This window comes from Lingula anatina, chromosome 6 (assembly GCF_051362555.1).
Source record: "Lingula anatina isolate TDL-2025a chromosome 6, LinAna3.0, whole genome shotgun sequence".
Lineage (NCBI taxonomy): Eukaryota > Metazoa > Brachiopoda > Lingulata > Lingulida > Lingulidae > Lingula > Lingula anatina.
This window is the reverse complement of record NC_141772.1, coordinates 19,047,777-19,066,222: the sequence shown is the minus strand read 5'-3', so window position 1 is coordinate 19,066,222 and position 18,446 is coordinate 19,047,777. Positions and strand designations below refer to the sequence as shown.

The 18,446-nt window shown below is 38.5% G+C and overlaps 1 protein-coding gene across 2 annotated transcripts; it reads right to left on the bottom strand.

The window, feature by feature from the left end:
* Positions 1 to 3,255: 3,255 nt before the first annotated feature.
* On the bottom strand, positions 3,256 to 10,871 carry LOC106178395 (serine/threonine-protein kinase pim-3). Of its 2 annotated transcripts, none has more exons than XM_087016238.1 (6): positions 10,847 to 10,871; positions 10,319 to 10,425; positions 10,138 to 10,185; positions 8,636 to 8,999; positions 5,251 to 5,427; positions 3,256 to 4,705 (listed from the first exon to the last, which is right to left on the bottom strand). In XM_087016238.1, exons 1-6 carry the CDS (start codon positions 10,863 to 10,865, stop codon positions 4,479 to 4,481), a joined length of 942 nt encoding a protein of 313 aa, XP_086872364.1. In that variant the 5' UTR covers positions 10,866 to 10,871; the 3' UTR covers positions 3,256 to 4,478. The 2 variants fall into 2 exon arrangements, with proteins under 2 accessions (XP_086872364.1, XP_013417004.1); XM_013561550.2 differs by lacking the exon at positions 10,847 to 10,871 and adding an exon at positions 10,520 to 10,720.
* Between the last annotated feature and the right edge of the window lie 7,575 nt (positions 10,872 to 18,446).

Here is an 18,446-nt window from a genome sequence, read left to right as displayed (position 1 = left end):
CAGCTTGAAAGTCTGACAAATACAGGGTGTGGATGTTTGATTTCCCCCTTTGTGTAATGTATTGTGAAGTTGTGTAAGAGGTGACGGGATTGGAAAATTCAGTTGGTGCAAAGTTACTGGACAAAGGATTTTGAGGATGGCGGTATGCAAGGCATTAAGGAGAACAATAGAGGAACATTTACAAGGGAGTAATGTCTTAAGAGTTACGCTTCACTCTGTTGTATGATACAGAGCGTTTAGCTTGGGAAAATGACTTCACTCACACAGCCTATATCTGCCTAATTGCTCTTTGCAAGCCAATATCAAGACCTCCTCCCTATCTCTTAGTGGCTGCTTTGTTCTACCTAAATGCATACCTGGAATTTTAACATACAATAGGGCATAAAGAGCAGTAAGAAATAAATGGTCATTCTGTCTCGGCAGGGGCAATGAGTCCACTTTTGTGTCCACTCCTCTTGTGTTTCATTCAGTGTGCAGGGAGGGAGGTGCGCCGTCTGTAAAATAGGACCAAGGGTCCCTGATGAACCCAGACTTGTACTTATTTTGTAATTCTATCATTACTTTCACTTGAATGGCAATTGAAAAGTTGGGTAACGTGCAGAAATATTATTTGTGATATTGAAATGAATTATATGACATTAAATTGGAAGTATTTGATGCCTTACATCTTCTTAAACCTAGTTGCTTCAAGAAGACCCAGTAAGGCTAAATGATGCAGGTTAGACTGACTTTTGAATTTAAATTATCTGTTGATATAATACAATACGTTTCTACTGAGTGTATGAATGTGATATATATGAAAAATAAAAAAAAACTAGACATCACATGTTCAACTTGTCAATGGCATCCAGCATATGAAACAAACAGATTTGTTTTCTGAATGTGTATACTCTGATGTGAAACAGTGACAATAATAAAAACAGTCAGACAACTATGCTGGCGCATCTTTTCAAGGCCATATCCGTTTATCCTAATTAGGTCTCTTAAAATAGGAAACCAGACAAGGCACAAGCATTGTGGTTATAAGCCCATAGCTGAGTTGTACAGTTTTAATAAACAAATATTTTCTACTTTTTTCACCTCTGAAAAATCTGAGGCTGTCAGGCCTATGTGAGCAGAAATGAATTGTGGAGTTGAGTTGTTGTTTGGCAGGAAAGGGGGACTGTAATTAAATGTTTACTTCCCAAAGTTTGAACAAATTATTTTTATTTTATGAGCAGTCATGGATTTGAGGCATGAACTACTCATCCATGAATATTCTTCTGAATATCTTGCATTGAACCTCAAGGCATAAATGAGAAGTGCATGTAACTGTTATGCAAAAGTCCATCACTGTAATGAAAATTTTTCATATTTTACTTTTTCTTTCTCTACAGTACTGTGGAAAATACAGTACATGGATTGAAAAGAGCTTACTTCAAACAATATATTATTCCTTTTTTAAAACATTTTCTATAATTAAAACCAAAAATATTTTTGATTCTTATTTTATGTGCTTCTTCGTATTATTATAATGAGCAGTTCCATTTACGAGTGAGTAAAGAAAACTATTTCAAGTTCATTTGGTTATATATACACGTATATATGCACAATCCCAATTATGTGTGAGTGAAGACTAGTATTTCAAGTACATCTGGTTATATAAGTGTTATAGAAGGGATATGTAAGCAGTCTACCCTAGTTTTTGACTTACACAAACCCAAAGTACGAGTTGACTTAGTTAATCCCTCCATTGAATAATCCCCTTAAGCAAAGTTAAGGCTTGGCTGCTTAGCGACTGGCGTGACAGTGCTAGCTATTAAAACCCCTCCTGACGTCACAGTGAAAACTGAACCAAGTTACCTCGTCATCACGATTCCTGCTAAGTCACGAGCAAACACTTTAACTTCTCAATCTTGAGAATAAAACACACCAACTTTTGACCTCTCTGATAAAAAAGACTCTAAACTGAGTCTAAATTTGGTCTTCATGATTACAAATCTCATCTGTCCCAGAAGAAATCCACAACAGTATATGCAGGTAGGAATAGTTGCAAACAGCGGACACTGTGCTTCCTGGCTGCATGGCTAAACTTACATAATGGACCTTTTGTAACGGAAGGCGTTGCTCAGCTACTAGACAATACTGGTCATTCACATTCATGTTTCTGTGTTGACGTGAACTGCTAAATGAAGTCCGCCCGTTTTGATTATTCATTCATTCAAGTCTTTGAATTACTAAGTTAAAGTTAGGTGGGATCTCATCTCCACCTTAATCTCAAGTGGACAGTCATTCATTACAGTCTAAATGCATTCATTACTGGTATGTTTTCAACACGAAACTTCACCACTTTCTCTTGTTTTCAAACCCAACTCAAACATTGGAGGCGTTATTAGATTAGATTAGATTATTAGAGGCAGAGATGTGGCATCAGATTCCTCTCATTAAGGTGCTGTTTCAAATCTTAAAAAAAATTAAAACTTACGTTTTTAGATTGTGATCCAAAATATGTTTCTTTCAAATTTCTGATTGATATCATTTGCTTGTGCTTATACCCCACATGACACAAACCTTGATCCTTATCATACATATAACATGTTAGCAGTGGTACGTTTTTAGTCTAGCACCACTGATTTTTGGAATTCCCCTTCTGTTGTGCCTTACACAAAACCAGACCATTTCCATGTTGTAAACAATGCGTGAACCGACAACGGGGAGTGATTCTGTTTCAGAGCCACATAACTTGTGGCGTCTCTAAACACATAAAAGCCAACATTTCATTGACACGATATCACACACACGGCCCAGTAGTAACATTCTTATTTGTCAACATTCCCGAGCAAACTTAAATATGCATAAAACTTTGCCCTGTGCCTGAAAGCTACGGAAGCAGCAGCATCCCACACCAAAGTTTTATGTTTATGATATGCAGGGACTCTTGAGGACATTGAAACTGTGATAATTAGCTGGCTGTCCCAGAACTCCATGCTGCTCGCGGCTAGTTGACTGCGGACCAACTGTCACCTTGGGACAGACAGGAAGGGCTTGGTCATCAATGACCGACTTTTCTTTTTTTTTTTTTTTTTTGTAATCACTGTAGTACATCTGTGCTGCCGTATGATTTCAATCAGGTGTGAAAACAATCAGTTGTAACTTGTTTGACACGAGATTCATTGTAAAACAAGATTGCCTGCCTCGTTAGAATTTTACAACTCTTATCACAAATTGGTCTCATTTAATTGCACGAGAGAAAGAAAATGTCCACACGGTTTAGAATTATTTTTCAACATATTTTATTTCCTTAATTTTGGATGTCATTTTTTCATCTGTTTTACTAAAAAAATAGTGTCTTCTCTTATATACACGTTAGTCCACATTGTTGACATTACACTGACTAGATGTCTCTGAACTAATTGAAAGTCAAACTACAAGTCAACTCCATAAAAAGTTCTATCTACAAAAAACACTAAATCCAATAACTACTTTGCAACTTGTTTAACTAACTTAAATTACTCAGTCCCGACAATAAATAACATAGTAAGCATTTCTACAGCATGTGTCTGACCTTCACATTACAATTTTACATAGACGTTTACCATTAAAATCACTTTGGCCAATCAATTGGGAGAATGAGTGCTTGACAATGTTGTCTCGTCTCCCTTTTAGGTTTGACAAATAAACATATATCAATAAATTATCTTAACATAAATTTTGACACATTTAATAAATTAAGGTCTCACAACAGGTAAACGACAAAACAAACTCCCTCACTTTTGCTTGATGAAAATAAAAACTGGGAGAGCTCTGTCCATGGAAGGTATGCAATTAATATGACGATGAATGAATTTTGATAAAATAAATAATTCCATGGGCAAAGTTCCCTCCAGTGACATTAAGAAAGTATCAGATGACAATAATAGGTTCTTTTACTCCACATAAGAAACAGGAAAACTTGTAACAAACCCAGTGAATTGGTAAAACACAAGAATTAACTATTGTACAGTTTGCATTGACTGACATTGCTGTTTTAGTCTCCAGATTACTGACGACGTCGTTGACAAACAACTGTGCACACACACACACACACAAGACGCACGCGTGCTAGCGTGTTAATATTATAGTAGCACCGAAGATCGTGAGCAAATTGAGCAAGTGAAAACAGTACTTTTCATGTCATTCTGTTATGATGGATTCAAGTAAAATGTTCTCATTTGCGCATCTCATGGGAGAGCTTTGTCGTCACAACTGGTGAGACTTGGGATAGTTCACATTGTAAAACAGAGGTCTCTCTGGAATGGAGGCAAGAGCGGTTCTACCTGTGCCTCCGGGAGAGTTTCAGGACAACGTCATAAATATACAAACACATGTCTCTTTCTCTCTCACACTGCATTGATCATTGCATATGTCCACAAGGAGGAATATATATTGCACAAGTCCTCTCGGCTGTCAACATGTTGTTAAAACAGGATTCTGCACGCTGATGCAAGGCCTGACAGCGGTCATACACTCCCCTGGCTGGACAGAGATGACCCGTCCGAGGACTGGTCCACCTGGATGGGCTGTGGAATGGGGGTACCCAGAGAGCCTGTCGATTCAACTGATGAGGACAGTTTGTCAATAGAGTCACTCTCTGATTGTGCTAGCCACGGATGGGACAGAATTTCTTCTAGAGATGGCCGATCACATGGACGAATGGACAGACATCTACGGATGAGATCTTTAACATCTGGAAGAAAGAAGACAAGAAACTGTTAAGTGGATTACTTATTACTTCCCCCTTTACCAACTGCCTGCACAGAAATCAATACTACTAGAATATACTCGTGGAGAGAGATCGCAGTTGGAATAATGCCATAAGAGAAAGCGACTGAACTTTTTATTGATTTTGGCACACTGCCCACTGCTTAATAGACTTCTAAATCTCAATGGGAATTGTTCATCAATTATTAAACCTTCAATCAGTCAAAAAATAGGTTCACAATCTCTTAAGTCTTGTCTTGGTTACAGGTGTTTACAGGTGTGTGATCCCCCCCCTTTCCCCCTCTTAGCACCTGATTGATGTTTGTAAACATTAGAAGCAAGTACATCCAAACCAATACCAGATGGTTGTTGACAAGTTGGTCACCAAGCAGCAAGTCAACAACAACCGCCTGCCAACAATAACAACAACTAACAAGGTGGTATGCCCAACATAACAAAACAAGATCCCAATAATGACCTCCTTAAGAAAAGAAATAACTACAACAGCCATGACAAGATTCAAATACATACCTGATGACAAGCGACCCTTGAAAGTCAGTTCGGCCTTGGCGATTTGGTCGTCTTCTTGGAATGGGATATCGCCGCAGACCATGTCAAAGAGCAGTATACCCAGTGACCAGACAGTCGCAGAACGCCCATGATATCTGTGGCAGCGGATCCACTCAGGGGGGCTGTACACGCGTGTCCCTGAAAAGATAAAACAAATATCACCGTCAGACACCACTGCCTGTGAACTGGCCCACCTTACGGACAACTCCTTATCTTCCCAAAGTTTAATCAACTGCTACTTTTCTGCTATTTCTGTCCCACGATAACTTTATTAAAATTCTATTTCTGGCACCACTGATGCTATTTGGAGAAACGATAAAGCCAAGATCTTGTTATACTTTCCCCCTTTAGGCCACGATTTATTTGATAAGGCACAGCTACAATCCCCTTGAAATCCAGCCATGCTATCCAAACTTTAAATAGCACTGAAGAAACAGGCCATGCCACAACATGCAATGAATGGATTTCAACCACTGCTAAGACATTTGAACTTTTTTATTTGAAGCAATCATATATATATATATATATATATATATATATATATATATTCCATGTCTCATACAATCCCATACTGTAGCATATTGAAGTTATTGCTAAACTAACAGTGCTTGGCCCGCATGTTGATATTTCATCAGTTTAATAATCCATCACATACTGTGCTTTAACGCCTCCACTCTTTTTTAGTCCCAGCCAAGCTTTGACAATCACATGGGACCTGCTCTAGCCTACAGCTTGCAATCATTTTGTAGGGGGAAAAAAAATCAATCCCAGACTATAGGCAACCTTAATAGTATAGGCTGCCTGTTACTATTTTACTGCATTATTAGCTCCCGTCTGTGTAAAAACCATAGGGCCATTAAAGCAGCATATTAAGTTCAGTCTGTTGTGGGGTTTTAACTGCTGCGTGTGGGCGTCCTTATGTGCACGCTCTCCATGCATGCTCACCTCGTCTAACCTACTTACAAGTCCAAGTGCCAATGAAATTAAATCGAATGCTTGCAAGTCATTTTAAGTTGCTCCACTTAAAAAAAATTTGCCAGGATTTATTAAAGTCAACAAAATGACACTATTATCATGGTAGCAAAGAAAATGCCAATATTTTTTTTTTTTCATATATATACACACTGACTGTCTGAGAAATATTCTAATGCACTTTACTCTCCTTGGGTCGTTGCCCTTGGATGGGCCAAGTGTGAAACCCTACACCCTCCCTTTTTCTTCAGACACTAGTACTCCTCTTATTTTGGCGGGAATACCTTGATCTCCAACAGAGCAGACTTCTCACCCTCTTCAACATTCCCCAAATACCTAACACCAAGAGATCTTTTTATTGACACAAGGGGGCGACATTAAGTAGAGCCTAAGTCAACTGAGCGGATAAAAGAAGAGGCAGCACCGACTTGCGAGTTGTGACTACAGCACATATCAACAAACTAACATGTCCAGGAAAGAGAGTAAGTCAGGGCGGGACATTCTCAGCCCATCACAACAGCCAAACCCAGAGTCCACTCATTGAGTCTGCAATTACCATGTGGCCTCTTTGTCCCTTTTGTGTTAGAAAATTCAACCCAAACTGATAGCTAGCCTGGTTCTGGTTACACAAAGGGGGGCTTTATGCCCTATTCAACACTAGCCTGTGCTATCTAAACATTTGTAGGAGTGGAATTTTTGGTGAAGGTGTACTAAGCGAAATTCCTGACTGTTCATTCCTGGGTGGGAGGGGAGATTCATAATTAGAGCACCAAATGGCATTTCAACTAGAGCCGATCCTCTCACAGCAATTGACTCACATAACTATCCTCACCACCATGAAAATTTTTTCTTTTTTAGTCAAAATAAAAAACCTGTGTATACTTATAGTTGCTTTCAATAAAGAAGCTTCGATAAAAGAAAAATTATTGAGACCCCCACATCCTTCAAATGTATTGGTTTCAGGTCGAGTAATGGATGTAACTAGATACTGCAGCTGCTCTGTGGGGCATACCAAAATACCTGGCTAAGGCTATGCGGCCTTCCATTTTAGGCTAGGGAAGCACTATATATTATGTCTGCCAGCCAGCAGCTGTGGAGGAGTTGAACCTGATAGTCCTTTACTAACAGCTGGCAGGACAAGATTCATCACTTTCACATTAAAAGCTCGCATGTAACCAAAATGCACTCTTCCTAGCGTACTGGGCACTTGCCCCACCCCTTTAAAAAATTCCAACTTTCCTTATATGGACAATAAAATTTCTAGTCTACTTCAATTTGTAGTTTTACTACTGTGTGGATTGAAATACAACCCAGCTAGTTAATGGCATATCCTAGACAACCCCCTACCCTCGAATAATTTGTATTCAATGCACCAGATGTCAGGGGAGATTTTTAATACAGCATGCAGAGGAAAAAAATGCCGCGGCCTCAAGATGAACTCGCGATGTATTGATTTTTTTCCCTAACTGCCATCTATCATAGCATGAATGAGACTAGTGCTTTAATTGTGTCCTGAAAAGCCATAGGCCTGCAGGCAAATATCACCCTGAGCTTCAGAGCTAACTTGACACTAACCTTTTCACTGTAGCCTATCTCCATCGTGTCAAGTAACCTCTGACGAAAATAGTTTGACCTAGTTTATATAAGCCAATCAAATCCATGTTTCAAAATTTTTCACCAAAGTTTGGTGAAAACGCTGATTGGTTGATCGTCAATCGGCAATCCTCGGCTGATTCCGCAAGCTCCATACTAACAACATAGTTATTGTCGAGTGCGGAAACATCCGAGTAGTTCCGAGTGTATTACCGTACACAAAGAAAGCAAGGCGAGTGACTACGAAAAAGAATGTGTTAAGTTATCTCTTGATTCTTTGCAAAATATGAGTAAATCGGAATTGAAACCATAGGGTCTAGCAGTTTGAGGCCCTGCATCATTATCTACTGAGAGACGATGTTATTTGCGTGCTGCCCACAGGTTACGGCAAGTCCCTAATATTCAGCCTTATCTTTGATTGGTCCGGATTTGAACAAAGCGCGCTTTGACTCGTTCGCGTTCATTGGCTAGATCGTTTAATGAGTCATTGAGTGCGGGCTTTTAAATTTGATTGGCGGGCGGCGGAGGCAATCGAATCTGGTCAGAGGTTACTTGACACGATGAAGATAGGCTACAGTGAAGAGGTTAGTGTCAAGTTAGCTCTGAAGCTCAGGGTGGCAAATATAGACTGCTATTATAATCATTCATTGCATGTTGTATCAAGCCCATCCCAGTAATCCTCCCCCAACTCTAACCCTCACATCCTGTTCAAATACGACAAGATTTCTGCTCTAGATGTTTTAATTTTTGTTAATTGCTGAGAAAAGTAAGCAGTACTCACCATCAAAATCAATGTACACGGTATCCTTGAGAATGGCACCAGAGCCAAAGTCTATGAGCTTCAGCTGCCCAGTCCTGAGATCTACTAAAATATTCTCATCCTTAATGTCTCTGTGAACTACTCCAGCTTTGTGTACGTTTATCACAGTCTCCACAACTTGTCTCATGAAGTCTTTGCTTAGTTCTTCGCTAAGAGCACCTTTTTCTGTGATGTAGTCAAACAAGTCTTTAACAGGCTCTGGCCTTTCCATAATAATGATAAAACTATCTGTCCTTTCATAATATTCTATTAGTCTTACAACTCCTGGTATATGTGAAACTTTCCTCATTAAACAGATTTCCATGGGTAATAATTGTCCATTTAGCTGGAAGAGATAAAAGAAAAATTGTAACTTTGCAGTACAATAGTAAAAAGATAAATCGTTTTACTTTTTTATTCACAATGTTTCAGTTTTTTTGCACTAAGATTATGCCTAAGCCAGCGGGGAGTGAACAAGTGCAGTATTCTAACGTTCATATAAGGTATAAAGTCCACTCTTGTGCAAATAACGGGTACTTCGCACTATCATAGTAAATTTAGTCTTGTGACAATGTTAACAGATATCACTTATTTACACACGGCTCGACATATGGCAGATAACCGAAACCACGAGGAAATTAAGGAGTTCCACGAAAAAGTGATCCCGGACGCCGTTTCACATTCAGTCCTTTTATTTACTTCAATTCATTCTTCGAATCAAGGCACACACCCTCAAAGCCGGGACAAGGAAGAGAAATTTACAATTCATCTCTCAAACGTAAAAGAAATATTTGGTATGCGGAATGAGTCACACTAGAGTGAAAGAATGTGCCTGCAAGTCACCGCGGCGTGAGTTAGCGAATTTAGGGGCGGTGCTACTTATAATAAGCAGTAAGCCATTTCCACTCCCAAATAAACGAGAGCAACATAAATTGTGTTATTCGTGTTTAAAAGACTTTTTTATACTTTCGAAAAATTTAACTGCGCCTTACTTTCACAACCTCCCCACTGAGACGGCACGCGAGGTATTTTGTATGTAAATTAAGTCATGGTTATACGCTATAATCCTCAAATGACCTAGCCGCTCTCAATATCAACAGTTTCCCACGAGCCTCTCGACTCTTTCCGTTACGAAAGAAATTCATCGTAGTTCCCGCCTAACAAAGAACCAGAATTCTCGTTCAAACTTTCATTGCGCGTTTGTTGTTTGTTTATTTACTTTCCAACAAAGGCCTTTCTCATGGCGGGAAACTACCTTAGCACTCAAGATAAACAAAGAGTAAGTAACATGACGCAAATTTCCCAATATATTTCTATCGCTTTCATATCTCCTACTATTTCCGAAAATCGAACTGTTTTCGCTGTAAGCCGAATAGAGAAGTTGGAAATGGTATCTCTTCCGCGTCGCGAGCCAGTTGGCCGCGTGCCAAAATCGCAGTCTGAGTACTTCTCACCATAGAAAAATCAATGAAAATGCTATTTACCTGTCCCCATTCTGTAACTTTCTGCCTCAAGACGTGTTTGATTGCCACCTAAAATCAAACAGAAAGAATACTGATAAGCGCATGTTTCTTCAAGTTGTAGCAACGAAATCGATTTTTACCCTGTATAATAATAATGGGGCACGTGCACGAAATAGCAATTCATTATGGTGTGAAAACTTACAGGTAATCCGTCTTTTCTCCTTGTTCCAGCGTACACTGTTCCAAAACCTCCACTTCCTAAAACTGGTCCAACTGTGTATGACTTCTCAAAGGTCTCTCTCTCTTTTCCTGTAACATACAAAGGCACAATGAGCCACTTGATCTAACCAGATTGAATACTACTCGATGTTACGAAATCGACTTCAAATAAAATTTTACTCACCAACTTTAGATTCCTTATCCGTATGATGATTTCCATGATGCGGAGAAAATACTCCTAATATATTGTGCTTCCTACCCAACATGCTGTATTATCCTTATACTGTATGGAGATAGGATAACAAAGACGGTAATCCACAGAGCTGTCGTCCTCGCGACTAACTCCAATATTTTGATGTGAAGATTTGAACTACACTACTATACGTACGTTGAGCTGCATTGTTACTGGCAAACCCGCTAAGATTCCTACGCTAGACTGCGTGACCTAAGCTGGCCCCCGGCCAGCCTTCTTACAAAACGTACAAAAAGCGCAAAGAAATCGCAAACTAACCTTTTTCCATTTTTCTCATGTCAAGGTATTATTCGGAGGTCGTGTTTTGATTTTTTGAATTTATATCAGTTTGCTTTTTGAAGCCAGACTGAAGAACTCTTTGGCGGAAGCAGTTTCCGTCTGGTTGCTGTGTGCTGCGGCAGGCCAGCAGGTACAATGACATTCCAAGCGTGCTGGCATGCGTCCAAAGATTTTCACCAATCACAGCCATGGACACAAAGGATCCGCCCAATCACGAATTCCTTCGTTTTCTCCATGATGATAGTGACGTGTCGGCCAATCAGATAAGAGCAAGCCACGCGGGAAGCATAATGAATGGACAGCTGGCGGGAACTCGGCCCGCCAACATCGATTCTTTGTTCCTACGCAGCACACGACACTCGCATAACCAGTTATGTTTATAAACGTTTGCAGCTAGTTACACACACCTGAAATTAACGAAAATCAATCTGTAATGAGTGGTTCTAAGGGAATTTCTAATGATCTTTTATTTTATAAACTTCAGAAGTGATTATTAACATTGTATATTTAGTTAACGCTCATGAATAACTTATTTTTTCGCTGATTTTGATCATATTCCGCTTATGTCTAGTTTATTGATCAGTAGTGAACTTTATTGTGGACTCCCATTTTAAATACCTGCTTCAAAGAATATTTCAAAGTTCAATAATTTTTTATATTTATCTGTCTTAATCATTTAAAATCCAGTTGAAAAATGTGTTAAAATTAGTTTTATAACATGAAGTATTAAACAAACAGCAAATTTTTCCCTCTTTTTCTTTTATTAAAGTATGGGCGGGACGGAGTTCATGGGAATTCTTAATGAATGCCATCTACAAGCCTTCTGTCCGCTAAATGCCCTCTTTATTTTGCTGTAGTTATGCAAGCTGTTTACCGGGCGGTACACATGTAAATATAATATTTTGAATTATGCATACAGGTGCAGTTAAATTGTAAAAAGAAAAGTGGCAGACTTCCAAGGCGGTCGTTGCCCATAGTATGTCAAGTATTTTGAGTTCAATAAAGTACAAAGGTTTCCACAACAAAACAATCAATGAGGCGAAAACGATTGAATAAATGACCGATGTGTGTTTGTAACGACTCCCGCCTCCTGTTTATTTAGAAATATTTGAGGTACCCTTTTGTCGGCCATGGTCTAGAGTATCAAGTATCCAAAACTCAAAACTTCCATTTATTGCTATCATTTCTGTATTGCCGCTAGGTGTCAGCAGATGCTGGTCGACCCTGGTCGTATTATGGGAAGGCTATGTAAACAATTTCTCTCCAAAGAAACGTGAATCTGAATCAGCTTATCGATGGGCAGAGGAATGTTTTGTTTACTATTTTGCTCGATACCTGTGAATAAGCCGTTACGGCAGTTAATAGCCAACTTTTGAATCATAGTTTGGCGGTGACTGGGTGCTGGCTTGCGATATATTTGGCGGAATTATTGAAATTTTATGCTGAGAAAGATAGATTAGATCAAGGAAGAGAGTCAGCGTCTGAATCACGAGTCACTGGGTTGTTTTGATCGATGGTTTCGCAATAGGTAGTATTTTTGTATTAAGGTGTAAAGTTTAAGTTCTACCGACAGCATGGGGCGGGGCGGGGTGGGGTGACCATGATCAAGAGGGTCCGCAACGGTTTTTAACTGTTAAAATTAAAAAAAAAAACACGGTCATAATTTGTTACCAACTGAACAACAAATGATTCACACATGCTCAAACCAGTAGATTTGTCAACATGCATGTGATATTATGGACACTACTTCGAGCAATCGAAACATACAATTTACAATGGCAAATAAATAAATAAATAAATAAATAAATAAATAAATAAATAAAAACGAATTAAATACAGACCCATAGCCGGGGGGTCGGGGGGGGGGGGGGGGGAAGGGTCCACTTTATCAGAAAAGGAAAAGGTCCACTTTATCAGAAAAAGACCCCCCCCCCCCCCCTTTTCTTTCAAATGGCTGGCTACAGGCCTGAAATACATGTTGGCAATATATATTACCTAGGCCTACCATAAAATCGGTATTGTAATGCCGTTCATTTTGACGGTATTTCACTGGATATAGAGAGGAAAAACAAGTAAAAATGTGCAGAATGCAACCCTAATCGTGTGAAGTTGTCAAATCTGTCGCGCACTAAACTCACAATGAAAATCGTTTCCAAATAAAAAACGAGCCTCATTTCCAGCCACTCAGGTTTTTTCGCCACTTAAAACTGTATTTTTAGATGTTTATGTTACATTTGCACCTACAAACAAACAGCTCGCATTTTTTTCATAGAAGGCAATTTTGCAAAGTATAAATATATGCCCAGCAAAGATGTTTGCACAGTACAAGATAAACTGTCAAAAAACGGACCTTGCCAAGAGGCGGATTAAGTTTCCTGGAGGCGTATTTTGGGAAGGATAGAGCGGACGACAGTGTTATGAGGAGAAGTAACCCCTTGTAACATTACATTATTCATCGAATGTCATGACAAAGATTACGATAGTCTGTACGGGAGGAATGTTGGGGTGGGGTAGCTTCATAACGGCTTCGTGCATGGGATTTTTTCTTTCTTTGGGGGAAGGGGATACACCTTACCAAAAATTCTGTTTCCTTCAAAAGGCCCGATGCTACATCTTGTCAAAAACGTCAAAAGAACGCATTCAATAATCGCGTGATCTTCGGATTGATTAACGCCCAGTCGTATTTACTACCCTGGGAAAATCGTATTTCCATCCCAGAATCAATATTCGATCGAGAATGGCATATGCCTGCTGATTTACAGTAATTACAAATCGACAGAGGCTGACTCTTCTTGTTGTAAATAGTCTATTTATATTTCAACATTGTCTTAATCAATGCAGGCCGCCCCGTTGAACTCAAAATGCGGTTAAAAACGACAAAGTAGTGGTATAGGTGTCATTTCCACGACTCGACACTTCACAACTCGTATCTCGATATCTTTAGCTTTAATGCCAATATCAATGTATTCATTATTTATTAATTTTATTGTCACAATTGTTACTCATCTTTTATTACCGACTCGATGTTTTAAACTTCTATTCGCCTACAGAGCATGACTGTACAGCACGCTGACGGACTTATTCTACCTGTAGGCCCTCCTATTCCCCCAATACACCACTTAACAGCATTGATATACATGTTAAGATTATGCGATACCCCCCCCCCCCCCCCCCCCCACCAATTCTCAAACTAGTGTCAGTAGCAAAAAGAGCATAAACAAATACACAACTGGATGTGATCGCTCTCTCCACACGTGTTCAGCTGCTTTTACATGTTTATTCCCATCCGTAAGTCAGACGGAGAAAAAATACGAGTTCAATGTCCCTGAGTTAATGTTATTATCGATCTCGCCGAAACAGATGTCTGTGCATTAAGATGCGTAGAAAGTACTGGATTCTTCCCAGTAAGCTTCGATAAATCATTTCTATTTTTGATGATATCTGCGTAGTATACTGACGTGTTGTTGCACAATTAGGCCGTTACGGGACTGCTCGCGGCGATACACAGCGGCCAAATCGATATTATTGATGGAAGTCGCGGAATACTGTTGTGTCTAGAAGGCGGTGGATTGTCTGACCTATGGAATTTCAATGCAATCTCATTTGGATAGTTTTGTAGCAAATGTGTTGACCGAACTGAGTATTTTCGAGACATCTCAAGACAAAATTATGTGCGAAAAATCAGTTTTCAGTGGCTATTTATTTTCTCGCTTGACATCTCCTTTACAGTAGGCCTAAACTGTCACTTTGATTTTTTTTTCGCTTTTAAATATTTACCTATTTTATAGTATATTCATACCTTACGGAAATGAGTATTTTTCTTTAATAATTAAATTTGAAATTTGAATTTGATGTTTACAAATTTGGTTATAAAACGGCACGAAGCTACCAGCCACAGGCACAGAAGCATGCAGAGCACCGCCGTGCAGCGCCACCTTTTAACATCTATAAAAACTAAGTTTGTAACTTTGAACTATATATAAATATCATGGGACTATAATTTTTATCCTGCTTCTTTCAGTTCCTGAGAATTCATAAAAATAAATCGGCTACAGCAATGTTTAAGAATATGCGTGTACATTAAAAAAGGGCAAACCAGAATAAAGAAGCTACGTTTGTTAAACTTGATGGAACAAATAGTTGAGGCCTGTAGATAGCAATGTGTTAGAGGTTCTTGGGAGAGACACGATCGCAATTACTTTACAGTATTCTAAAACGCAATGAGCAGAAAATTACTGAAATTAAAAATTTTATCAGTGCGTGGACACAGTGCGTGGACACAGTGGCTAAAAACCAACTAAAATTCCACGATAAAAAAAAAGGTATACGTTTTTGAAAATTTTCCTAGGTCAGATACACAATGCCTGCATCTCCCTAAAAGCTACAATTCAGACCTTAAAAACACTTATAAAAATCTCTCATATAAGTATCTGACGTCGAAAGTTCATTTTTATCATGAAAATGTATAATTGTTGATTTCGTTCACAGTAGTACGTTAGCAGTGCACCATAAGGGAATTTTTTAAAACACCAATAAAGAATTCTTTTTTTTTTAGCAAATAACATCTCTTCATATGAGTTTCAAAATTTCAGATTAAATACATTGTAAACAACACATAGAAATATCATGAATTCCGTTTTGGTTAGTATGGAAACATCGTCGTTTACCCCAGGAAAATCCCCAAGAAATTTTTTTCTTCATATTATTATTAATGCTGGTGAATGGTTTGTCTCATACTACAATTAGTACGCCGTCTCCAAGGAGGTTGAACTCTCAAGTGAATGTATTGGTTCATAAAGCTATATTATGATTAGATTAAATTTTATCATAATCCCAGAATAACTTGTGTTTTCTTTCCATTCATCCTTTTACATTTATACATCGCTAGAAATTATTCTTTCTAATGACTATAACAAAACAATATATTTTATAGCTGCAACACAAAATTACAAAAAAATAAATAAAATAAATAAAAAAAATTAAAATTTGACGGTTTATCAGTGGAAAATGCATTAAAAATATTATGAGATCTACGGTGGGATGCACGGATTCCGTTGCCACCATTGTAGAATATCATCATAATATGTTCTCGAATTGGTATCATTATTAATACTCTTACAGACGTTGCACCATTCATAATATTCGTCGACGGATGTGACGTTCTCCTTGCTGCGCAGATATCGGATGTATCTGCTATCATCTTTGTCTATTTCTATTAAAAAATTAGCAAGATCCTTCGGTGTTTTGAACTTCCTTGCGTCTATAAACCAGTCAGGTTTTATACCATAAAATGAGTAGTTGACCCCACTTCGAACTACGCTTACAATGTCGTGTTTTAGAGTCTTAAAAAACTTCTCTGTGATGTAAAAATTCGCCAGACTATTCTCGAATGAGAGATAGAATTTATAAGTTTCATAGATATGTTTTTCACATGGCGTATGGGCGGGGCACTTCATTGGACCGCAGGCGCCATATATGTCTACAGGTATGTAGCGTTGTAGTTCCTTCACATACTTCTCTCTCTTTCCTGGAGTGTTACAATTACTTACAAACCAAGCCACTTTCTTACTTTTTAGACTCATAATAGCGGAATAGTTTCTTTTCCTTGGTGTTGTCATCGGTTTCAATTCACTATAATTTGCTATGAAATCAGAATCTGCCCTATACGTCATCGTCCAGTTAAAAACTCCTTTCCAGTTCTTTAAATGTTTCAAATCGTAATAGCAAGGGCTTTCCATCATATTCAGAAGCCACCTCTGGTTTGGAAGTTTAACCTGGGGCCTGTCTCCCAATTCTAAAGCATGGAACGCAATGACATCAGCCTCTTTTAAGCGAGATCTTTGATCCGTCATTTCGCAAACTACTGGACAGTCTTTTAAACGTTCGAACGGCACAGTTCCCAAGGGGTCAAACCCCCAGTGATTTAATCCGAAAAATTTAGTCCAAAATAAAATGACTTTAGGTTTGGTCCCATTATAATATTGTTTTTGTGGTGTTGGAGTCAGCATTGGGATTGGCGGAATAATTTCCAATGCAAACATAAGTAAAATCAAACTGCAAATTCCGGCAATCAAACCCACTGCAAACACCTTCTTGCGTCCTTGAGCGTCAGCCATGGGTCACACCTGTTAATAAAACAAAAGCATTCAAGAATAAAAATAACAAAGAGGCAATAGTTATTGATATCTATTATCTATGTCTTAATTTAAACTTTTTTGTTTGCTTTCTGGACTTTTTTTATCAAGAGAATGAAGGCGCAAGAGACCCCAAATCGTTATTTATACAGAAAGCATAAAGGAATGTCTAGTAACAGTTAGCGAGTTTCGGACGAGCAAAGACAAAACTGCATTTTGAACTGCATTCAGGTTTGAAACAGTAACTCTACTATTTAACACTTACTAATAACAGCTGTAAGCACAATGCGACTGACCACATACAGGCGGTTGAATGCCACTTTAAAATGACAACAAGGGAAACATTCAATCTAATTTGTGCTATGAATGAAAATCAAATATAGTATCAAATAGCTAGCAAGTGAGGGATTCTGAACAGAAGGAAAATGGTCTAATTTTTCAACCAAAAAACATGCCAAGTGTTATCGCCTGTTGTCTTTCTCAGTGACAATGACAAAGGTAGAATAGTTTTGACCATAATATAAGCGAACTGAATAAAAGATTGATTTGAAGTAAAATTTTGCCACAAAACCCGAATAGATGTCACCATACAGTTCTAAATAGCATAACGTATAGAAATACAAATCGCCAGCGTCTCATATTTTCCGAAAATTGATGATTGAACGGATATTTATGTTTCTTTCTTAGATATTAATAACCCTCTGTCGTTTTCGGCAACTCATTTGAATAACTGCGCTATACATTTCTACTTCAGTTTGGCGGCCTTTTATGAACTGAAGGGACAGATAAATAGGTCAATTCAGTATACGACCAGTTATTTATAGAAGGTGCAGTTTTTAAACACTTTTATGGCCGATTGAGTGATAAATTCAGTTTATCCCTTTGAACGTCGACTTAACTCTTGTCGTAAAAGAAACTAATACAAGTGGTTTATACGTACTTTGACCGCGAGATAGTGAATTGTCGGTAATAACTACCCTCAGTAATAATCTCCTTTTACAAAAGCCAAACTCTTTGTTAAAAAAAACTCAATCAACTAAGTTTAAATGTTGGAACAAATACATTAACTATTGGTATGTATGGGAAAGTTGTCGTTTAACCCAGGAAAATGTGCTTTATGCTACTTTTCCTACCAAAATGAATAGAAGCAACGTGCCTTTTTTTTAGTTCTTCAGTGAGAGCGACCCGTGGCGTTCAAATCTTGCTCAAATCTAGACTGTGTGTCACAGATTGATTTATTTGGTCTGAGTCCGACAACCCGGTCACGGTTACGGAGCGTTGTTGTGCTCATATCGCTGTAACAAAATCCACGTAGTTCAAAGTCGTCTGGTGGATTGTCACGCTGTATCCGAAAATATACTAACCACAATACTCCGACTAACCCTAAGCTTTTCAATCATATGGAACCCCGGACTTCGATTCCTAGGACTGCCATTCTTGTCACA

What these genes read in the sequence shown, in the direction of transcription:
- LOC106178395 (XM_013561550.2), bottom strand. Translation starts at nt 10,601, where the DNA reads ATGTTGGGTAGGAAGCACAATATATTAGGAGTATTTTCTCCGCATCAT. An exon ending in GGATAAGGAATCTAAAGTTG is followed by an intron (nt 10,426 to 10,519) that starts GTGAGTAAAATT and finishes TGTATGTTACAG; the next exon opens with GAAAAGAGAGAGAGACCTTT. An exon ending in CGTGTACATTGATTTTGATG is followed by an intron (nt 5,428 to 8,635) that starts GTGAGTACTGCT and finishes TTATCTTTTCAG; the next exon opens with GGACACGCGTGTACAGCCCC.